General features: G+C 44.7%; 1 protein-coding gene across 1 annotated transcript in view; it reads right to left on the bottom strand.

Annotated features, from left to right (window-relative positions):
- bcas3 (BCAS3 microtubule associated cell migration factor) overlaps window positions 1-24,899 on the bottom strand; it is a 347,859-nt gene that overhangs the window by 275,382 nt on the left and 47,578 nt on the right. Inside the window, exons 13-15 of the mRNA XM_069676560.1 lie at window positions 22,652-22,745; window positions 6,292-6,425; window positions 3,076-3,412 (exon numbers count right to left, since the gene is read on the bottom strand). Coding sequence (XP_069532661.1) covers window positions 3,076-3,412; window positions 6,292-6,425; window positions 22,652-22,745 — 565 coding nt within the window. The remainder of the gene's footprint in view (window positions 1-3,075; window positions 3,413-6,291; window positions 6,426-22,651; window positions 22,746-24,899) is intronic.

Raw genomic sequence — 24,899 nt, 5'->3', positions numbered from 1 at the left:
TGGGTCTAGACGAGGAAGACAGGAAGGAGAGAGGAAGCAAGGGCGCCGTCTTACAAGAGCGTGTGTGTACGTGTGTGCGAGTGCGAGGCGAAGGGTGCAGTGCAGGCTCTGGGGCAGGCTGATAACAATACGACTTGACCCTGACCCCCGAGGTCCCAGCATCTTCTGTCACCTTCTCTGACACGTGTGAAGAATAGATCCTGGGAACAGCTCAGGGGGAAAGTGTTGGCCATGAAAAGCACTTGTGCAGAGGGATGAGTAATACGGAGAACATTTACTATCACACAGTCTTTGTGTAGCTTAATTTTAGATATATTTTGGGGTCTAAATGAATAGCTTCATCAGGTTTTGGCTTCAGCCTGCAGCCATGAAACAGGCAGCAACTGCTGCAACAAATGTCCACTAACAGTTCCTGTTGTTTCCACTGACAGGCTCAGATTGTGTGACAACATCACAGAAAGGATCCCTGCAGAGACAGACCTTTTTGTTACAGAGGAAGAGGATTTTTTCAAGCCGTTACGTCACTCTCTTCAAACACACCAGACTCCATTGACAAAAACAATAATTTTACCCTGCAGAAAATGTGAGTTGCTGGTCCAGCGCTGCCTCTACTTAGCAGTTTTGTTGCGTTATTATTTGGTGTGCGATCCGAGCCTACCCTTTATAATACGTAAGTTAGACAACAAGAAACACACATCTATCCGGTTGCAGCAAAGACAGACCAGCAACTCCTGTGTGCTCCTGCAATTTAAATTACTTTGTGGTTAAAGTCGAGCTGAAACTGCATTTCGAGAGTATCTAGCTTCCGTATCGTGACATATTCCCGAGTGAAACAGGACGTGCAGGCGGGACATATCATTAGAGGGATTTGATTTGATCGTTGAGAAGTGGGCGTAGACAGACGTTCTCCACAGCGCAGTAGCTAGCTAACTGACCGAGCGTTCTTGGTGCTCTGCGGCTAAATGTTGCAGATTGATTGGTTGAAATTATTTGGTGCTAGCCTACGTAAGCACGCGTGAAATTTAGTTTTACTGGGGAAAAAACGATCGGATTTTGATATAAGAATACGAAGAAATGGATTTCCTGTATTTTTTTTGGCCTATATTGTCAAATAGATGCACAATATTACCGGGGATGTGATCTAAAAGGATTAAAATGACATTTTTCATTTCACCTCGACTTTAAAAACAATCATCTTCCTCTGTAACAAAAAGCTCTATCTCTGTTGGGATCCTTTCTGTCATGTTGTCACACACTTAGCAGAACAATCTGAGCCTGTCAGTGGAAACAACAACTTTTAGTGCAATTCCAAAACTTTTTGTACCTTTTCGACCCCAAAATGTGTTCTGGATGGAGGTTGAAAGCACCACAATTCCCCATGTTAAATTCTATAGTTACAGAGAGTTGTTTCAGTACGGTGACGGGTTAAAGACCTGGTTTCTACTCCAGTAAGATGACTCCCAAATCGTGCAGCAAGCTTATAAAACACATTCCACTAAATTATGTAAATAGCCTGATGCTAAATTCTCAGTCGTTCGGTTCTCTGAAGTGTTTATCACGTTATCGACCTCCATTTGGCTGCAGTGAACCTTTCAGAACTCAGTGGTGTTCCTGGAAATCGATGACTAATAAGAACTGTGATATTTTACACTGAGTCACACCTCAGGGGTCAGGCAGTGCGGCGCACACACAGTGTGTGTTTGTCAGTGTGTATGTACTGTATGTCAGCTGGGGACACACACGGTGTGAGCAACCCTCGTTGGTGTTTGACAAACAAGGTAGACAAGGTTGTGGCAGACTGATCAGAGTACCGGGAAAAGAGCTACTGAGACGAGCAGCTACTGGAAACTAACACACATGGACTGACTGTAGCAATCTCTCGCCTGAAGCAACTCCTGATGTTTTATCGGACTGAACTCTTTTTGAACTCGTTTTAGCTTCTGTAGCTAATTGTTTTGGTTTGAGGAAGATTCACTGTCCGGCCTCATCAACCTCCACAGAGCAGCCATACCTGACAGAGTAGTGGGACAAACACCTCTCAGGTTTACAGATTAAAGCAGAGCAAAGAGCAGCGTAAACACTTAAATTCATCAAATGGGCAGAAACACAACACCAAGATAATGTTTTTCTGTCCATGCTGACGTGTAAATACTCCACTTTTTGTGAGTACAAACTTGATAAAAAATGTATAAGTAATGAAAATAATATCTGTGAGCTACTTTTGATAATTGTTCTGGAAAAAAAGAAACAAAAACAAATTAAAGGACAATTCCAGTATTTTAAACCTAGGCCTTTTTTGTCCCCATATTTTGGGATCTATGTACGATCTGTGTACGACGGCATATTAGGGCCATTGTAAAACAACAGAAACAAAAAACAAAAACGAAACAGAGTCGTAGGAGAAGAGTAATATTCTTAAAAAAAACTCAAAAATTCTTAGAATAAAACTGTAAATTTGCCAGAAAACAAAAGCAAACTTATGAGACTATAAAATCATACATTTGTGAGAAACAAAAACTGGTAACATCGTGTTTATAGGAGTGTTTAAAGTCGTATGTTTATGCTTTGAAACGTGTTTCTGCAGCAGAGGGTCGCTCAGTCTGCTTCTTGTGTGCAGACAGGCTGAATCTGCTCCGAGCTCCGTGCCATGCTCGCCTGTGTGAGCAGCAGAGCCAACAGGGCCGAGACACAGGTGAATCAGAGGGAGGGGGCCGTGAACCCCGACATACTTTTTTGGGGGGGGTCGCAGCTCAGAATTGTTCCCCTGTTTCTCACAAGTTTATGACTTTATAATCTCATATTTACAACTTATTTCCTCAAACATGTACCACTGTTTTCTGGTAAGTTTGCGACTTTTTGAGTTTGTTTTCCTCCTCCGGCTTCATTTTGTTTTTGTTTTGTTTGCTTTTTTAAACAATGGCACAAATACGCCGTCATTTAAATGACTTGGAGCTTCAAAAAGTTTTGTAATTGCTCCAGTTCATTGCGTCAGAGATTGGCTGTAATGGCTGCAATTTAATGGATGCATTCAGGACAAATGTGGCAGATAAAGGTACATCCACTTAAAGTTCTCACCGTGCAGCGGAGACCCCGACGGGCTGCTGGACAGGCCAGGTATGGGGCTACAGCGGCCCCCGATCCCTCCTGCTCCACCCAGGATGCAGCTGCCTCCTCCTATGACTCCTCCACCTCCTCCTCCTCCTAAGGCAGCAGCCCTGTTCAGCTCCTGCTCGATCTCCTCCAGGCCGGCGCTCTTCTGGAAGCGGGACATTCTGTTGACGACCCGCGGGGACATGTGTGTGCGGGCGCAGGGCGCACCGCCGTAGGGGTTGACGGGGAATACGTGGGTGGTGCCTCGGAGGGTGCTGATGGCTACCCAGCGACTGTCCTGGCTGAAACACATGTCCTGGACCTGGACGGAGAGAGGGCAGGGTCAGAGGTCAGGGGACAGTAGGACGAGACAGAATGTGTCTCAAAACAACAGAGATGAATAAAACTGTCTGAGGTGCTTGATGAAAGTCAGCCAGGGCGAGGGGATGAGACAATAACTCTCTGCAAAGGTGATGATGTGATGTGAGCTTGTTTGTTGGAGAAATAATGACTCAGAACGAACAGAAGAGTTGACGGCATCCTTTGTTACACCTCCTGCTCAAACAGTGACGGACTCTCAGGGCGCAGACACTTGTGCAGATAGGATCTCCCTGAGCATGTCAGACATGCAGGAAACCAGACGGGTGATGGGTGCAAGAGACGACACAAGCAAAGGAGAGGGAGGTGATAGTGTGCTGAAGCTTCTTATATCGTTCTACACGTTATTAAAAACACACTCTGTCAGGAAAATCTCTGGAGAAAGTAAAGATGAGGAATGTGTAAGTCTTTAGCCAGCCGATCAGAGAGACAGCTCTTTACCTGCAGGCCTCTCTAATCTCCTGCCAGGTCAGACTCAGTAATTGTCCCCAGCAATGACAGTTAATGGGGCATCCTCTGCATACCAGACGGTTACTTTACTTCACAAAGATGAGTGAAAGAGGAGGCCTGACCTCTGCTCGCGCTGATTAGGGACGACTCAGAGATGAGAAGGAGCGACTTTGTGTGTGTGTCGTAATTGGTCGTAATAGACCTGTCAGGGCTCCAACTGTAAATGGCTGCGTGGACTTCACTGTCAAATCACGTTCATCAGGCAGGCAGGAGGATTACCTGCAGGGCTGCTGCAGCCACAGTGCGACAGCCACGAAGGTATCGAACAGATCAAATGTTATCTTAAAAAGGTGGAATGTTTTCAGTCACATGCATGTGCCAGAGCGGCGTTTCACATTCCTCAGAGGCTGGGAAGTTCCTCCTCCTGTCCCCGTGCGCAGACTACGTGATGACATCGCTGGCAGTCAGAGAGATGCCAAGACGACATGTTAAATGCTTCAGAGTTTTTGTTTAATGAGTGAAACTGTTGGAGAGATTTGGCAGCGCTGTTCACCTGAGAGGAACCCTGAAGGAATGAGGAGAATGTGACAAAGATGGATGGAGGGATAAGACGACGAGAGAGGACCAATGTACACCAAGACTGTCATGTTTGGTTTTGTGTTTAGTTTGTGTTCCTGTCATGAAGTAATGAGTTATGTATTTCTTTGTTTAGATCATTTCCTGGTGTTTTACTGTCACAGTCTTGAGTTTGGTTTGAGTGTTTCCCATTTGATTGTGTTTGTATGTTTTGTCTTGTTTTACTTTCTGCCTTTGTGTGTTTCCCGCCTGTTTGATTATGTGCTCTGCCCTATTGTCTCACCTGTGCCTAGTCTTTGTCTTCCCCTGTCCCTGTGCTAGTTCATGGTCGTCTTTACCTGTGAAACCGTCGTCATCTGGATTACCCTGTTTCATCATGGCTCCCCGTGTGTTTGTCTCCTGTGGATTATTCTTTTGCCTGAGATCACAGGTAGACGTTTTGTTGCGCCTTTTGGTCTTTTGTTTTATTTAATATACAGAACGTCTTCCCTTCTTGTTTAAATCCTAAACTGTGACCAAAATTGAATATTAAGAAGAGGTCAGTGACAAAATGAAAGCCAAACGAGGTCGACTGCAGCTTTGCATGACAATCAGTGCTCATACTTAAGTTTGGTAACAGTTGGGATGAACCAATCTAACATCACAGGTTGCATCTCCTTAATCAGATCTAAAGTCACCTGGAAGTACAGCTCTCTTCTTCAGAATTTACTGCTGACACAAGGTGCTGCTTCTTGGATTTTTCATATTTCGATTCAGATGTGGAAACCGACAAAGACAGACTGTAATCAGATTAGGAAACCGTGTTACTGATGCCATCAGCATTCTGGAGAAGGTAAATGGATAAAATCAGGTGTCTGTGTTCCCCTCCCTTACACAAACACCAGGTTTCTTTCTGTCTGCATAAAGCTGCAGGAATCAGGATCCTGCAGGAAGCCAACAGCACCCTGCTTACTTAGGCGATCAACCCTCCCCAGGCGAAGGTGCAGCTCTGCAGAGTTTAGCAGTGTAACCTCAGAGACCAGCGCTCCCCAGTTTGCCCCGTGGCTCCGCTCTCATCTCGGGTCCTCCTTCAGTCCCTCACAGCCGTTATCAGCTGCAGGTCTGTTTACCTGGCCTCGGGTCACTGACAGCCAGCCGCATGTTTGGCCGCTGGAGACAGATAAGGCGTCTCTCCACCCACCTAACTGAAGACTTTATCACTCTCGGCTGTGTGTCTCAGTGTGTGTGTGTGTGAGAGTGTGTGGTGATAACCTCTGGCCCAAGCACTCGGCTGAGGCCGGCTCTCAGTGTTTACAACGGGTCGGATCAAAGCAGGCTCAGTGTGCAGCCGGTCAGCGGACCTGCCGTTTGGTCATACATTAACTGTGAGAATGTGTGTGTGTGTGGGTGATAGTGTTTAACTCGTCGATATTCCTGAACCGAACAAGGCCTGAAGTAGTTTTGTTGAGTAAGCACTTGCACTGCGAAATCTCTGCATGTCGAAGCTGTAAATTTAACGGAACATCTGAAAAAGATAAAAGATATTTTGGAAGGTTACGTCTGCACTTTTTAACGATGCAATCAAACCAATTCCCAGTTTTTCTGCTCTTCTCAATAGGCCCCTCTTTGAACAGAAATCGTGTATCCATGTGGGGAGAGGTTTCCAAAGCTGCCATGGCGGAGAAAGCCACAGATGTTTCATCCCTAAATCTGAAATGTGGGCTTCACGGAGAATAAATGAATAAGCTGTTTTGCTCAGTGCATCACATTACTTCCACCTGATGATGACAGTGTGTTTGTAGCATGTGTCTCACAGACCTTGGCCTCAGTTTCCCCACGATGCAGGGTGTAGAGATGGTGCACGGCGCTCTGCGAGGACGCCCACGGGTGGGTGAGAACCTGGAAGACGTGGAAGTCGTGGCCAAGAGTGTCGGCAGTCACCAGCAGCATTCCTACGATTAAAACACAGTCGTCAGCATCCGGAGACGCTCACACAGCTGGGGTTACATCGATCATCACAACAGCTCACCTATGTTTCACTTAGTGTTTGTTTTATTAAAAGGCATTGTAACTTATATTGCTAAGATAAATTCTTGTTCTTACATCATAAGTTTGTATGTCGTGAAAACATGAAGCTATCTTGTTATAAAATGATACTGATGGTTTTTTAAGGGGTGTCAGCAAAACTTTGACATACAAACGGACGTAAAATGGACATAAGATGTTCTCTGAAGCTTGAATGCTTTTCACAGGACATAATGATGGTATATGGAAGTTAATCTTTCAGCACATAAGTAAAAAGTATCATCAGTTCATCATCGTTTCTTGACACAGGACGCTGACTGTCCTGGGAGTGGAGCTCGAGTCTCTGTGAGTGTGAGAGGAGGATACTCAGGAAACCGCTCACCCCCTGCACGCCGAGGAGCACAACAGGAAGTGTGTTCTACCTGTGGACCATCAGACTGTGTAACTCCTCCCCGTTCAGCAGGAGGAATCGGGGAGCATGATGGGACTTCTTATCACCATGTGCACCTTCTGATACCATGCGTAATAACACTTTCAATATCATGTTACATTGTGTTCACTTTGTGCAACAATATTTTTCGGGCCACATTTATATTTGTGTTCATGTTGATATTGACAGAATGCATATTTCCACTTATCTATTAGCACCGTGTGCAGCATCAGGAGCAATAGAAGAGTTTCTTTGTGTACAGTTACATTTGGTAGCATGCGCAGTGCATCTTTAAATTCACAAACGTGTGCAACAGAAGTTCTTATGGTTACAATAGAAGTTGCAACAACAAGTTTAGTTGTTGTAAGTTGTTACTGGGTATGCGCTTCAACTGGTAGCAGCAAAGTCTGGTAGCTCTGAATGTCTCTGAATCTTGACTTTATTTTTGGATGGATGGATGGACGGATGGATGGATGGATGGACGGATGGATGGATGGATGGACGGACGGACGGATGGATTAGTCAAACAGGAAGTTTGCCAAAAGCCTCCATCAGTCTAAGCTGACCAAAGATGCTCTACGTCGTGTCAGTGTGTTTAAAGGCTGCCACTGGTAAAGTGGTAAACTGATACAGACCCAGCAGAATGTTTAAACTGTATTTCACTCCAGCAGCTCACATGGAGGCGGCCAACACTCCCGACTGTGCAGGACACATGCTAGACAGCATGACAGAATTACTGCGCCTTTAAAACAAACAAACCAGCCCATTAAAACAAAGCCAGCTATCGTTTGTCGCTGTCGTAAAACGCAGCCTTCCCTCCAATGATGGCTCGCTCTGGTTAAAAGCTGGGCTCCAGTCGTGTGCTACTTCAGGGACAGACAAGATGATGAGTGTCTGTAAAAGAGAGAATCTATGTTTTCATACATCGCTGTACGGTGTGTGTGTGTGTATGTGTGTACATTGAGATGCAACGAAACACTGAACCACAGCTCGGCACAAGTGTAACCCCCACTGACAGGCCCATTCATTTGGTCCCGTTTTATTTGAAGCTCGTCAAACGGCAGAAAGTATAGGCCCTCACCATAAACAACATGCTCAACAAACCACACCAGAACAAACCCAGATCTAAACTGGCTCGGTTTGGAAAAATGCCGCTCTGCTTTTCAAGCGCAAACCCAAACCCCATCCCCAGAAGCCTTCTGAGACGTTACCAACAGACCCGGACATTAGGCTGTAACTCACGCTGTTGGAAATGCATCACTGATACAGAGTGTAAGACTGGCAAAAAAACGTCCGTCTTTCTGATGACTCCCAGACAAAAATGATATTAAAGTAATTAGTAATTTTCCTCTGCGTTTTTCCCCTTGGAATCTTTTCTGTGGAGGCCGCAGTAGGTTTTAATTAGTGGCCGGGCTTTATTGGGTGGCATGTCAAATGTGAAAAGAGGAGGCTGGAATGGCAAGAGATTAAAAGGATTCAGCAACACGTGCGCGGGGAGATGGAAAACACTCCCTGTCCTGAAAGAAAAAACAAGTGTGCTACGAATTTTTGCACATTCATTCGGAGATGAAAGGTTTCTTTTTTTTACGACATGCGTATGACTGAGGAACAGTTATATTTAAGGATGACGGATAAGGCGGAAAGAGGGAAGTGCGATGGGGTCACGCAGATTATCAGAGCTGGAGGGAGGGAAGCAGGAGAAGTGAAGTGTGCATTAAGACAGTGGTTAGCTATTCATGCTGTATCAGAGCGACCAGAAAGCCATAGAGCTAAGGCCCAGGGCCTGTAAACTCTTGAAAACCCACGCCCCAAACGAGGTGCCAAGCCACAAGAAGCATTTGCGTCAACTGGGAATAGAGAGAAAAAAGGGACGGGGCCCTTCTAATTATAGAGTCTGGAAACGGAAGCGCAGGGTGATTAGGAGTTGAGGCGCTGCGGTCTGTTTATCTGGGAGCTTCCTCTCGCTCTCGAACCCTCTCTCCCCAACACTCCACTCTTTCTTTCTTTCTCCCTCATCTCTCTGTTTTGGTCGGGCCCCGCCCACCCGGTGGCTGGAGAGTCTGGCCCCTGGGTTTTCTGACAGATGAGACTTGGCCGCTGTGTTTTGGCCGGGGCCGGCGTTTCTCTTCTGCTGATGGTAGAGTCTGGGCTCCAAAAAAGTAACAGCTCAGAAAGGCTGGAGAGCTGGAGTGCCGGAGGACTGGGGGTTTTGTGGCCTTGTTGAAATACAGAGGCCCTCGCCGTGAGGCGTCAGTCGGTTAGCCCGCGGGAAGGCCAAATTAAAAAGTAGCTGAGCCGCTCGGCGGGTGAAAAGAGAGGGTTTCGGGGAAACCAGAGGCTGGCCGGAGCAGGGTTTGACACGTCCTATTTATAACACCTCGTCCCAGAGGTTACAGTGTTATTTACGATGTTTTAGTACCAGAATCGCTGGCACACGCACTTAGACATGCGCTAAACTGGAAGGGATGACCTCTAATTTGCCATGTGTGCGAGACATGCGCCTGTATGGGACATGAGGGAAGTGATATAATCATTTCCATAAATATCTGCTTTTGCTCGCTGTTTTTCACCAAAAATCTTTTTGTTTTGTTTTGCTGCAGGCTTTTCTGTCCCATCTCTGACCATCCAAACAGAAAACATCTGCTCGGTCCCATTAATACTGCGAGGATGTTTCATTTACAAAGTGGTTGGGCTAGCTTTAGTCTTGACAAAGGCAGATGGGACACGGGAGTGGGAGAGAGAGAGAGAGAGAGAGAGGGAAACGCAGAGAAAGAAATGGAGAGAGCAACAAAGAGGGCGGTGATTTCCCTGCTTGGCAACACAAAAGGCCACAACAAAACTAGTCCACTTTTTAATTAACAACACTAGGCTCAAAAAAAGCTTTGAAAATCAGGAAAATCTCAAATTATAACCATGTGGAAGGCATAAAGCGTACAAGATGGAGTACTTGGGGGACTCAGATAGCTTCACTGTTACCAGGATGCATAAACTTCAGAGCAAATGAGCCCAACACACAAATGAAAGAGTATCCATCCAGAGACCAGGACTTGTCTTTGGGGCTGCCAATTTGGGGGGGAAGCATAGGACTCTCTGTCTGTCTGAATACTTACACATATGCTGAGCTGTACAGTTCAGATTCACTCTGCATTCTGTGTACACAGCTAAGTGTCAGTGCTGCTTATGACCACCCACTCGCCACCGTTTATCCCCCCACGTTCCTCCTGACCATCCTCGGCCCACTAATCCACCCAAATCTTTTGTTGTGTTTGACAGTTTAAAACGGAGCATTTTCAAGCCTCACCTCTTTAATTCAGCCAACACATCTTCCTCAGCAGCGAGCCAAGAGTCTGGCCTTCAGCCTCCAAAAGATTACTGATGGTTACATTATTAAAGTAATAGATTAATGGGTATGTGTTCTCTGTGCAGTTGCGGCTACAGTGCTAATTGAAGAAGGGAGGAAAACGCCCTACTAATCCTCTCACCACCACAGCACCACACTAATATATGAGTTCTTTCATTTCCACTGGGCAGCAGCGTAGACCTTCGGGTTAGTCAGATGCTAACAAGCCAAAGGCAACCCCAACTAGTATAACAGAGAGGCTGCAGACTGACTAATGACATATTTATTTTAAATGATCATCCCAGGGTTTTTATTTTTAGCTGATAAGATAATTGAAGTCTTTACAAATTAGAACGTGTTATTATCTCCCTGAAAGTTCAGTTCAAACTAAACGTTCTGCAAGTTTAAATGTAGCGTCAGAGAGTTTTCTCAACGAGGACGATCCTGAACAGCATCCTGAAGACATGTACCAACAATGAAACACACAGAGATGCTGGTGTCTGATGGGCTGACTGCTCGTTCGTGCCCGGCCGGATTTATTTTTACCAACATTGTTGATACTAACCAACAACTATGAACATGATCTGGAGACGACTTGATGATCGGGTTCACGTTTGGCTCAGTCACAGATGGACATTTTACACTGGGACGTGCTCTCTGAAGGGTAATTCAAGTATGTTTAAAGACATTTTGGTGTCTAAATGACGAATAGGTGCAAAAATGTGGAATTGCCCCATTGATTGCTTCAACTAGCAGCTGCATGACGGACTGTAATGGCTGCAACGAGCAACTGCACCCATTCAAAGTATGTCCATTAAAGTTCTTGTTTCTGCCACTGACAGGCTCAGATTGTTATCCTCAGTGTCTGACAGCATTAGAGAAGGGATCCATAAAGAGTTTAGAGACATTACTTTTACAGGAGTATGCAGTACTCAGATGACACTTCATTTCAGGATAGTTTGCTGTTTTGGAGGCCTTATTGTACTACAGAAATAACTGTGTGGGAGTCACAAACATCCATAAATAGTAACTAAACATCCCCTAAAATCTCTTCGTCTCTACCTCCAGTAGTTTAACCTTTCACCTTGCTACACTGGAGTAAAGGTGGACTAGAGGGCCCTGTGACATCACAGCGTCTACAGGTATAAACCTCTGAGCAAACCCAGCCACGCTGATCCCTGATGTTGGGTGTGCTGCGACTTTAGAGGCCAGAAAAACACTGCATTTCAGACTGGTGGCTGCCTTTCTGGGTTTTACACCTCTCCTAAATCCCTGAACTTTCTGTTACAGAAGAAGAGAAGGACACATGCAGGGAATGAGGGCAAAGGGAGTCGGGTGGAGGGGACCAAAGGCTGCAAAGAAAACAGAGAAAACAACAGAGGCAAAGAGGGGGGAAAGGTCCTCATGGTTCATTTGATGTACAGCGGGCTGAAACCAATGGTGATGTTTTTCTACGCGCTTCACGGGCAGACCACCTGTGAGCACTTAGATATTAATAGATATGAAAAAAGGTGTGTTTGTGGCCGCCATTAGTTTGACATTACTATGCTGGAACGCCAGCTCCTTTAACAGGGAAAACCTCGGCTGGCTTTAAAGTCCTGCCGACACACACGAGGGGCAGGCAGCGTAGCGGTCAAGTTCACAAAGCGTGACTGTTCTCGAGGCAGCGCTCCAGGCTCGTTCTTTCATCACCTTAAGTGGAAAACACACAACTTAAGTCTGTTTTTATGGAGCATTTACATATTTGCACACTTCCTGATGGAATAATTTTGGAAAGGAAGGGGAGGGGGGGGGGTTGTTTTGTCATGTTCCAGAAAGTGATCCAATGGGTAAAACACAGGATGAACGGGAATGTTGAGTTCCTGCTTCACCTGAAAGACTTGATCCACCAAAGCCACAGCCCCAATTTACTGCCACTAATCCAAATTCCCAGCGATTCCTAATGCTCCGACTTTGTTTTCTTACTGTGGTTTTCCAACCTAACATAAACATGTTCTCACAGCAGCTTACAGGGAACTTTAACACCAGGCCTCTTTTGATGCAATGTTTAAAAAGCCCCAAAACAAATTGCTCCCGTCCACAATCTCCTGAAAAAGAATTTGGGACTGTGATCAGCACTTAATCCCCTTTCTGAGCAAACAGGCAGACAGTGAGGCTGGAGAGGTAAGCTCCTTGTGTTTTCACGGTCTCTTTTAAACTTCTCACAGAGCTGTTCAGTTCTGTGACCTGATGAAATCCCTTTAAACATTCACAGTCGCTGGTCATAGGTAAGGTTCAACAGTGCTCCGATTGTTCAGCGGAAGCAGAAAAGTGCGACCATCCATTCCTGGAGTAATTTAGGTTTGTACACGATATCTAAAATATCTGAATTCTTCATTAAAACATTTGCAAACACAGCATCTGGAGCGCTGTCAACTATAAATCTCCTCTGACCATCTGGCAAATGAGCTGACAATGGTGAGTCAGAAACAGTAATGTAAACTGCAAAGTTGACATGCGTGCAGACGGAGTAGCTTGAGGGTCTGCCAGTCATGACAGCCATGCAACTGTAGCTGCTCTGTTTCTTTGGGAAGCATAAAAACAAGGATGCCTGTAATGTCATTAATTTATCCCTCTAACGTCTGGAGATAAGGCTGTTGATCGGTTTAATCTTGTATTTTGCTGCAAAATATCTCAACATGAACTGGCCAGATGCCAAAAAGTTATCGTGTATGAAAGATTAAATGTCGCAAATCCCAGTGTTTTGATGACATCCCGACCTTCCCTCTGCTGCTCAAGTTAAGGCCCACAACTGACTTCCATGGAAGAAATGCCAAAATAAAGTGGGCATTGGAAGTGGAAATTTGGCCATTAGGGTTCAGGTTGGAAAAGAGTTTAGGCGAGTTCATGCTACCAAGGAGATAACATGGATGTATTCAATATCAATGCATTGGATGCAAAAACTCACCGCTGGCAATGGACATCAATTTAATGTCAAATTAAAGTCAGACATTGGACTGACATTTTGCAGTTATCGAACGTTGAAAGAATAAAATCAGGTGGACATGAAAACCCAACGTTGGCTTGACATCAACCAACAGAGCTGAACAGACTTTGAAGTTGTCAAGATGATGTTGGCATGAGATGTTGGCAACTGTGGCTCAGCAGTAGAGTTGGTCGTCTCTCAATCGGAAGGTTAGTGGTTCGATCCCTGAGTGCTACAGTCACATGTCCAAGTGTCCATGGGCAAGACACTGAACCCCAAACTGCTCCCGAAGGCAGAGCCTTCGGGCATGAGTGGGCATAGATCTGATTGGAGATTGGCTCTTAGGCCTTTGCCATCAGTTTGTGAATGGGTGAATGTGACGTGTAGTGTAAAAGCACTTTGAGTGGTCAGAAGACTTTTACTATTTACATTTAGAAGACGTTGAATTATGGTAACTTAACTATAACTTAGAACACGTTGGGTCTTGGCCACCATTCCTCACGACTAATTCTCAGTATTCTACGTCAAGAAAAGGCTGCCATGACTTAACAAGATGAACAAATTATTAACATCAGCTGTTGTCTATATTCTGTGTCAAGTAATGCTGGTATTAGAAGTTTTCCTGACTTTGGATTTCGGACACCCAAAGTCACAACCTACATTCAACCACATATCAATGCCAGGTGCTGTTGTTGCCACTGGGCAGGGTTCCAGGCCCACTGAGCACGAGCACTCGACTCCTTGTATCAACAACTTGACTTCCTGAACATAGATGGCAATAAATACATTTCTGATATTGCTCTTCGAGAATTTCCAAGTTTTATTTGACTGAGTTGTGTAATTTCCGGGTGTCTGTGACAGTTCTCAGTCATCCAGGTAATTCGAAGGTTAATCCAAACGGCAACTGGACTTGCTTTCTTGAAGAGGTTTCACCTCTCATCCGAAAGGCGTTTTCAGTTCTGAACTGAAACCACCAGTCACTTCTCGAATAATTTCAGGGTGTTTGTGACACACCAAAAAAGTATTTTTGGGAGAGTCAGCGCCATCTGGTCCTGCAATACTTAGCCACAATGCTACAATCACTGTTCCTGAAGTCTGGACCGATGAGCGCTTACACGGTCCCTCGAGGATTCACTGCTGGTAATGTTTAGGGAAAGCAACACTGCCAGTAAGTGATTTATTTCATCCAACAGTTTTGATTGTAGTGTTCAATAAACACAGCACGCTTTGAAGGCCACAGGCATCTGATCATCAGAGTTCTACTTTCTATTACGTATAATAAAAATGAGACGCTGCATCAATGAAGACTTGAAGCCAATATTGCATATCTCTCTATCCCCTTTCCATGAACTCTGCTGCCAGCGAAAACAAACCATGGGAACAAGACACTTAGCAAGTTCCCCACCGAGCCACCACCTACACACATACCGAAAAGAAGTTACAAATGACCTGCGTGTTACCGCACTGTGTGGGCTGCGAATGACTCCACACGGCTGAGGTGTCTGGTGTGTTGGTGAGTGTCGGGCATCAAGGGGAGCTGGGGTGAGTCTCTTTCATCCCAGCTTTCCAGAGACCCTGAGTCATGGCTGACCCAGTTACTCCCCTTCGCTCTGGCCATGTGACCACTTATCTTTTTTCCTTCCAGATATCATTTGTTCTTTCTTCATTACTGTTTTTTCCTGAAGCCTCATCTCGCCTGGGTTTCACTGCACCGCTGTAAATGATCTGCCTTCATTATTCTGTGCTTTAAATAGGTGGCTGTTTGGAGTGGATGGATAATATCACGTCTTGGCCCAGAGTACAAGTGGTGATGTCTTTATTGCACTTTTTTATGAGCAGCAGATATGTCTAACATTTCCACGGTTTACCGGTCTTTATGATCCCCAAGGTAAGTCGTCCTAGCAGTGCATGATGTTTCTTATCTAGCTGTATAAGACAAAAAAATGTGCATACGTTATTCAACAATTCTACTCAGTGCTTCTTTAGCTTGCTTAACTGTTTGTACAGTTCATATTTTTGTGCTTGAGATGTTTAAAGCAGAGAGATGATCGGACGTTTGAGGGCCTAACAAGTTCCTCTAAAGCAACATTTCACCAACAAGGCGAGGCTAAGATATGTTCATCAACTCTTTCCTGTGCAGGTAAGGCTTTCTACCTGCTTGATCACAGTACTAAATACCAACTGTGGCTGAAGGTTTATTGTTATGTTTCTTGACTGTATGCTTAGATTAAATAATAAAAAGAATAAGGCTGTTCGTCTTCTCTATCAGAGTTATCAAAGTCATTTTTTAACTACTTCCGAGACTGCTGGCCACGTGACACTGACCACCGGCTGCATGGATGGGTGTTGTGGAACGGGCAACCTACAGATACATGCATGGCACAAATACTTGTAATGTAAGAACTACTGTCTGGGTGGGGGCTGATTCTAACTGTGTATTTGTTTAGCATGTAAAACAAAAAGGAAAGTTATACAACGTCCTGTAAGCAAAGGCTCCGAGGACGAGTCCATGACCAGGAGTTTGTTGTGCAAAGTGTTAATAGCTTTACTTTGTGATTTACTGGCCCATTAAGGGAGTTCAGATCCTTGACATTGATCAATATCCAGGTTGCACATCTCCAAATCTTGAACATTGTATCGGGTGCACAGAAGTGGCAATCACAGCAAACAAGAGCTGCAGCACCCAGAAATAAGACGGCCTTTTATCTACTGTGGTTAAAAACAATCCTGCGTTTCAGCTATGAGCCATTATCAATGTCATCACAGGCATCGGTGAGTAAAGCACTGATTGTTCTGTAGGGATGACGTAGAACTGGAAACATGTCTGAAGGACCAACTTTCACAACTCCTTCAACAAAGACGGTCACTAAAAGCTGAGACATCATGACGTTAAAAACATTCCCTCAAAGTTTCCAAAGAATGAGTAAAATTCTGAGCGGAAGGAACAACCCATCTTATCAACAGGCAATGCTCTGAAAGAAAGGGAGAGCCCTGCAGAGCAGCTGCTGTAAATCACATCAGAGCCGGCTGTGAGTGCTAATTACTATCTTGGTGTGAAGACACAACTCAATCCGTGCTCAATGTGTGGCTATAAATGTGCGGCCAAGTGAAGCTGTTTGTGTGTGGGAATTCCCCTCGTGTTCAACATGTGTGTGCGGGTCAGGGTTTTTCGGCGACGGCCTGGTTTTTTTCACACATCAGTAAGACGGAGAGACAGAGTTATTACACCACGGAGAGCTGCCTTCACAGCACAGCTGCCTCAATGGTCAGGCTCCACGGGCCAGGCTATTCATTAGACCGGCCTGTTACTAAACCAGGGATATGGTTTATGGGACAGTTCCGTGTGGGGAGGGATCCAGCCTTGATTCATCTGCCATTACTCCTAGCTTTGATGGGGTATTCGAAACTTCCATATTCAGATCATTTATATGGCTGCACAAAAATTAAGTTCTGATTCTGTGGTGGCCTGCCGGGTTTATGAGACTGAAGGAGATTCTTTACAGAACACGGGTGGAAGTGAACTGTATCCTCATCCAGTTTAAATACAGTTTATATGACGGATTGATGGTCGAAGAACAAGCAGCAAGATATAAGACTACTTCTGTTTTTACAACATGCAGACATCCGATCTGTGAACGCGGAGCATCCATGAATGGATGAGTCTGTTTGCAGGAGAAGAAAATCGTATTGTACATCTTTAAAGTTAAACTCTAACATATTTTTAATAGAATGTAATCATTGAAATGAAAAATGAGTTACTTCCCCCCTCGGTAGAGTCTCAGGAGCTTCTTCCATGGCTATATTTGAGCCCAACAACCTCCTCCGATTAGAAATTAGGGCAACCTGCATGTCGCCTGAGAGGCAAAACCCAGGGGAGAACCTAAGTCCTGTTAGAGAGTAGTTATAACTGAAGGCCTGTTCTTTAACTAATGATTGATCAATGTAATTATTTGCTTCCTAATTGAGTCTTTAGTCATTTGGCCAGTGGAATGGAAAATAGACAAATACTTGTTGCAGTTCCTTCAAGCCAAAGGTGGACTCATCAGATGTCAGGTTTACTTACAGTTTTCTATTTTTTTTATCATAAGCGACAAACAAAAAAGCAAATCTAACATTTGAGAAACTGAAACGGGAGACAGTGATTGTTTTCTTTGGCTGGAGGAAGAACTCAAACTATGAACTGATCTCACAAATTGTTGCAGATGATTTTTTTTATTTGTCCAGAACTGACAAACACGTCCAGCTCCTAACAAGATCACAGCCGGAGCTTTAATGTGGAAAAGTAAGGTGCAAATGTCCTTCTCCATTCGCAGTATATTTATATTTATGGATTAAAGAACGATCCTTCACACAGCACAAAGTAGTAACAAATGGCTCTGACCTGACAAGCTTGCTGCGCTCACATTGTTGCAAAAACACCACTGTCTGTGTATTATTTAAGCTATTGTCCATTAGGAATACTTTTGAATAGTTTTGATGTCCAGTTTTCTGATCAAACTTCTCTAAGGTCAACGAAGTGAAGCTTTAAATGCAGCCTGGAAACCTTCTTCTTCAGCCGCTGCATGTACAGACAGAGCGGACTGTCGACAGAGAGGTTTGGGAGAACAAAGAGCAGAGGGTGGTGACTCGTATGGTTGCTGGGTCAATCACTCCATCTAGTGCCAGACACAGTCAAAAGTAATCTACAAGTTGTTGGACAATATCCCTTCCATCAAAACATGAGTGTATTTTGACCTTGGCATCGTACCTAATAATCAAGTCAAGGATCGTTAAGGACGAGTGAAGAGGACGAGACGCGAAAGAAAACAAGCACACACACATTGCAGCTGTTAAAGAGAGCGCTTCGCCACTGCACTTCATCTGCGCCCCTCTAATTACACCACTAGGAATAGATCCACAGATCCACCGAAGCGCCGCACAGCGCCAGCCGCCACACCGAGGACTGGCGGCCACCGGTCCGCCCTCTGTAGAGCGTCCAACACACACAAGCCACTGGGGTAACTTACATAACTCTTCCCAGCCAAGACTTCTGGGCTTTCCAGGCTCTGCTTGAGTCATATCATTGTTTCCTGCTAAGTCTATCTTTCTTGTTTCTGAGCTTGACCGCTGTGAAGGGAGTCTCAGGAGGGCCAGGAAGGTAGTTCTGTAAAATATACTTTCCCTAACTCCTTGGAAAGAGTTCATTTCGAGCCAGACCAATGAACCCGTCACTCAGGATTTGGGCTCTGATCAAATCAAGAGGCCTCTCATTATGGGACGCTCCACAGCAGGCCGCTCAGAAATGAAAACGAATAAAAGAATAAACAATAATGAGAGTAGTCAAGTTGCAATCACAACAGTGGAAAGAAAGACTTTCTCCGCCTGTGTGAGGATCCATCCTAATCGTATTTCACGCCCTAACAGCAGTGGAAAAAAGGAGGGGAAATCCGTGTTTTTTGGCTCCACTTGTGCTGCTGTTTTCAGCTTTGATTGAAACATTTATAAGCCCTTCAGATTGGGCTCGCAGTAAATGAGTCAGAAAGATTCAAAGTGTGTTTGGGAAGTTTGACGTTGACGGTGGAACAGGTCACTGGGGATTCTGTCGGCGTGCTGACTCAGCATCCACCAGCACACTCTGCCACGAGGACAGTGTTGTGCTTTGTTGATGGTGCAATGTAGAAACTCAGCTGTGATTTTAAATGGAGACAACACGGAGCACACTTTCACTTTTACTGAACCAAGAAATGTAGCATCAACACAGTTTTCCTTCAGGCTCTGTTTTGGTCTCCACCTACATCTTGATTTAGTTGTTGTTCTGTTTGCCAGTTGGTGTTTGCCATACAGAGGGTAAACAATGACACCTTCCAAATGAGATGATTTTCATTTTCCATAGTTTCCTTGCCTACAGATGATGACCCTACTTGTTTTGGCTAGCTAACGCTAAGAGAACACTGGCTACCTCTACGCTTGTTGGACAGCTACCTCGCTGAGCTGCTGCAGGCTTTGGTGTCTGAACCGACGATGTAAAAGTGACTATACATGGATCATATCTTTGCTAGGACACGTGTGACACATGCAGATAAAAGGGAAGAGACTGAATCTGTAGGTGATGCCATTTTTCCAGGCGTAGTTTTTTTCATTTCCAACACAAGGCTTAAGTGAAATGGTCTTTTTTTGTCCTTTATTGGATATGACAGCTGAAGACTGAGAGGAACTGGGGAAGAGAGAGAAGGGATGACGTGCACAAAGCGGCAGAGAGTTGGAGTCAAACCCTGCTCTACCAAATGAGCTAAACCAGCTCCCTGAAATGGTCTTTTTGGATAGCTTTGGCAAAAAAGTGGGAAAATATGACTTTTAAGTAACCTTTTTCCCCTATTAGACTCAAACAAAGTTCTGCAATGTTTGATTCATCAATCAGCTCTGACCATCACCCTAAAAGGACTATAACCGTCTTTTACAACATCACAAGACTTACCTACTAAACTAAAGTCTGTCTCCACGTCAGGTAAGGCCTCCAAATAGGCTCAGAATAACACTGCATTACGTTTGTGGGTATAAATATGAACTGTAACAGCCTGGAGAAGTTAAGCCTGCAAGGCGGAGTGAAGCAATAGCATCTTCTAAAGCTAGCACGACTTTCTATCAAAAAGTGATCACAGATATGAAGTCTACTTCCTACTTACAGGATTACAACTGATATAGATTAAGCTATGTCTCTTTAGTTGATACAGCTCTTTGTGCCACAAGCTTTGCTGGATTAAACTGTTTTCTACGGGACTCTTGTTAAGGTGAGGGAGGAACTTGGTGCGATCCAGACAACCAGGACTTGTGTTTGTCTGCAATATCACCCTGTTCCTGCTCAGACAGAGCTGCTGAGTTCAGTCATAAGTCGAGGTAAGTGAAGGATTCTTGGGGGCTTGGAGGTCACGGGGTGAGAGCCATCTCTCAGCAGCTCCGTTATTAACTGCACATGCACACACACACACACACACACACACACACACACACACACACCACAGGAGTAACTGGACCATACACAAGCTGACACATCGCGCACCCAGACTTGACGAGGTCGTCTGTTCACACTTACAAAGCATCTACTGTCCTGTTCTTTTTGGGGTGGAGGTCAGCAACGCTCACAAAGTGGGGAAGGAGACGCCAGAGTAGAATCATGTGTTGGGACGGGAAGGTAAGATTAGATCTGATCAGTAGATTAACATGAGTTTCAATTATTCTGCTTTGAAAAATACCTGAAATGTTGTCGTCCTCCTGCACTGTGGTGAATGCCACATAGTGAGGTGAACGTGTTTGGGGCTGCAAAGGCTTAAATACAGTTAGGACCTGATTTCTGCTCCTGCTACATGTTAGCTTATCTGCATGCTTTGCTTAGTTTCTTAATTATATTGACATGACAGTTTAGATGAAACCAGATGCTAACAGATATTCTTTACTCGCCATTAGAAAAAAACAAGCAGGACATTTGGAAATAAAGATGTGATCTGCAAATAGATTGACGGGCGCCTGCTCTCAATCTAAAGCTAATAATGAAATCCCCTGAAAAATTGATACGTTGCACATGTGCTCCATTTTGACACGGAGTTGGAATTTAACATTGGCTGAAACATTTGTTGAGCCTAAGATGAAGCTCAGCCAAAAAATCGTCTGACTTGTGGAAGGCTCTTGTGGAGGGATGCATTTGCTTATTTAAACTTGTGTATGAAACAACATGGCCTCGAAGCAGGTGTATCTGATGCTCGATCTGTTTTCTTTCTTTATGAAACACGTCAGGTAACTCTGATCAAACTGAGCTGAGAGGAAACGAAGGGAAGCTTTGTCGTATTTAAGAGCCTGTGTCCGCTAACAATGTGTTTTGCACTGGCAGCGTCCCCAACCTTAATTTCAGAGGGCCTCTGACCGGCGCTTACCGTTGCTAGGTTACGAAAGCTGTCTGCCGGCACAAGTCTATATTAAATCGCTCTGTGTGCTTTGCTTCTATTTAAGGACATTTTACAAAGAAAACATAAAAACAATGTAAATCAGTCGTGTCCTGGCGTTAGCAGCAGCTCTACAGCTGGAAATTATACCCTCGAAAAAACAAAAGGATTAGCTTCTCCTCCAACTGTGTTGTTGACAAAGGTGACATCATAAGTCCCGCCCCTTTTTGATTTTGAATGGTCGGTAAGGGAGAAGTGACATTGACAAGCGCAGCGGTGTTCCAAACGTTGAACTATTTTCAGCTGAGAGCGAAGCGACAAAAACAGCTGACACAGAGGGTTTGACGTTGGTACGCTCAGGACGCTGAGTGCTGAAAACGCTGAAATACAATGGTTCAGTATAGAAAATATATATTCTTAAGAATAGAGACTCAAATCATCTTTTAATCAAAGCCTTCCTGCCTGTTAAGTCACATTATGTTGAGAAGATCTGTTATACTGACTCAGGTTGGTTGCAGGTCAATCTGACTCACAGGACGTAGACTGTGTTTAAAGCGAACACTGGGCGCCTATTTCAGATGGAATTTCTCCATTTCATTCCTTCAACATTTTCATATGTGAAACAACAACAAAATGACGCAACAACGACCTGGAAGTGAGCAGCGAGTTCTGGCTGCCCTTACGCCATCTATCGTTATGTCGAGACATCTTTTAATGTCGTATGTGGCGTTTCTTCTGCAGGAGTCTGTAATGTGAGGGCCTGCCTCCCCACGTGCAAACCATCTCTTCTGACACTATTTTGCAGGCGCTCCTTCACAGTGTCCTCGGCTATTTTGCACCCAGGATGATTGTGATTGGTTTAAAAGAATACAAACGGTGTTTTTCCCATTAAAGTGGAATCATTTTGGGTTCAGCCAGACCTGGAGATGCTGCAGAGAGAGGTCTAGCTTCGGAGGTTCAGTTGCTTATTTAATTGAAAGGACCACAACTGGGTGTTATTATTTTCAAAGAGAGACTGAAACTGATAAAAACCTACATTTAAATATCGTATAACAACACGCATAAAGATATAGCGTGTATATGTATATTCAGCATCAACCTGTGGGCGAATAATGGCTGCACATGTTACCACTTTACTGTTTGTGACACAAGGCCTGACCTGCATGTGTTGCTCATGTCTTGAGGTTGGTGCTGGGGAAGCTTAGGCTAAACACATGTTTGTTGTGTACAAAATGAATACGCAGACACACACACACACACACACACACACACACACACACACACACACTATGAATACATAAGGGTGAGCTGGCTTGTCTAGCTCGGCCTCAGAGACAAGATGAGGTGGCCACATGTGAGTCAAACACACACCATGTTACACATGAATGGAAGTTTAATCTCCCTCCTGCTTTCTATGTCTTCCAAACTGGCGGCGCTGCAGCTCCCTCCTTAAAAAATAAATGTGTGTGCGTGCGTGTGTGCGAGCGTGTGCGAGTGTGTCTTACCACTGGGGTTGAATTGCATGCAGGATATGGGTTTGTCATGAGCTGGGAAGTGAGCCACCACTCCCTCTCCGTCCGAGTCTTCACTCACCAGGACCTGGAGTATATATACACACACACACGTACACACACACACACACACACACACACCCCACAGCCACCACACACACACACACACACACACACACACACAGAAAGAAAGAAACTTCAAATCATTTTCTAACAATGAGAACATTGAACCCAGAACGGGACTTTCCCCTCCTGAAGGATTTCTCTTCACATTTTGGTTTGGTCTGATATCATCAGCGCTCTCTGCAGGCCCAGAGCGGCTCTCTGAATGTGCCATTGCCCTCTTGTGGATAGAACATAATTAGCATATTACCTGACACAGACAAACAAGCAGTCTGTTTAAAACCTCCTCTTTGCGCTGCATCAAAGAAATTATGAATCATCAAAATGTGACCTAAATTTTCTAAGTGCTCGTGTCTGTTCTGAGACCAGTGTGACACGGTATGATCCAGCGGCAGAGACAAGAATATGGACACATTTACTTTGGCAATAATGTGGCTTTTCACATGTGGCTTTGCCGATACCCCATGACAGCGGGTTTTCCCGTAAACAGGCAGAAACTGGCGTCAAATCTATCTTTGGCTGGCTACTTCTGAAACTCGCCTAAGAAAATGAAATTATAAGTCACTTTGCACGACTAAAGGCTGCTCCTAAATCTCTGTATGAAGTCTGTTGTCAAGAGGAAACTAACGAGGGCCGAGGAGAGACAAGGAGCTGGCCGAAAACCCCTTTAGTCACGAAGAGAGATTAGAAATAAGCCCCGACATGAGGCCACTTTGTAGAGCGAGAGAGAGGACATATACACAGGGTTAAATTTGGCCCCAGTGTTGCATTAACGATGTCAGGAAGGCTGGCTGAGCATTTTAAAAAGGAACTAGTCCAAACAAGAAACAGCCCCTAAAAGCTAAAGGGCTTCGTCTCACTACAAGAAAACAAGCGCGGAGAAAAAAGGAAAAAAGGTGGAGAACAGAAAGAAAGAAAGAAAGAGGCTGCTGACATGAAGCAGATCACTTTTATTACGGCGCAGGCAGACGATGTTGTTCTGTGAGGGAATCCTGCTGGAGCCCTTTGAAACAGGAGTGTCCTCCAGAGGGCCGAGCCCGTGACACAGGGGAGAGTGTGTGTGCCTGTGCGTTACGAGGCCGCTGTTCCAAATAAGGAATCTCAAAGTCTGGAAGAGACGGGATCTGACACAGGAACTCACCTCTGCCATATCACTGCCTTTGCCTTTCTCCAAAAATCACACCCCGACCCCCATCGCACTCCCTCCCACTCTTCCCTTCCTTTTCCATCTCTACTCCACTCCCAGCTTCCCCCTCGCCTAGCACAGCGAGTGTTTACAGCCAGTGTACGGTTACAGTGTGTCGGCTGGTGACAGAGTGCAGGCCTGCTTCTGAAGGCTTAGTTCCAGCTTATAAGACAACACACTGGCTACAGGGCGGCTACAGTCACTGTGTGAGAGAGGAGGAAGTGAGTGTGTGTGTGTGGTGACTACATCACTGACAAACTGTACTGTGTATGCTAACACGCCTCATTAAAAATGTGACAGCTACTGCTCTGTGATTAATCATGGTGTGCAGCGGAGAGGAGAATGAAGGGGATAAAAGCGTTTAGCGTTTCTGTAGACGTTACGGAGAGATCCCGCTGACGGAAACTGGCAAGCCTCAAACCATCACAGGGTTCAATCTATATGTTGGTGTTTATATTTCTGTGCTCAGGTATATGTCACCTGGATGTGTCTGTGTGGAACAATGAGGTTAAGGATTAAACACACACATGAAGCGTACTCACCTTTCTGTTGGATTAGAGTTTACAGCTGTTTCAAGTCTAACATAGAGCAGATTCTTAAACACTAGGTCTCTGCAATTACACCTTATTAATTTATAACAAACATGAACTCGTTCAAAATATATTTTCTTACCATAAATATTTCCAATACAACATTTTAAGTGCTAAATAACTCAATATTTATTTGTCAGGCGTTGAACCTACTTTGTCTTTCATCACTGTGGGTTTACACTAAGGACTTATGCAGGCCTTTCTAGTAGACCCGACTCTTATTGGATATTTGTGAGCGATTAAAAAAGTTAACAGCGGAAAGATTCAACGATTACTGCCTAAGAAAATGTAAGCTGGAATAAAAACGGACTTTTCTGGATGGAGTACGCAGAGAAAAAACACC

Source organism: Semicossyphus pulcher, unplaced genomic scaffold, assembly GCF_022749685.1.
Source record: "Semicossyphus pulcher isolate SPU_LCO1_2020_fin unplaced genomic scaffold, fSemPul1.0.p SCAF_26, whole genome shotgun sequence".
Taxonomy (NCBI): Eukaryota; Metazoa; Chordata; class Actinopteri; order Labriformes; family Labridae; genus Semicossyphus; species Semicossyphus pulcher.
The sequence above is the reverse complement of the archived record's forward strand: the minus strand, read 5'-3'. Positions and strand labels throughout refer to the sequence as shown.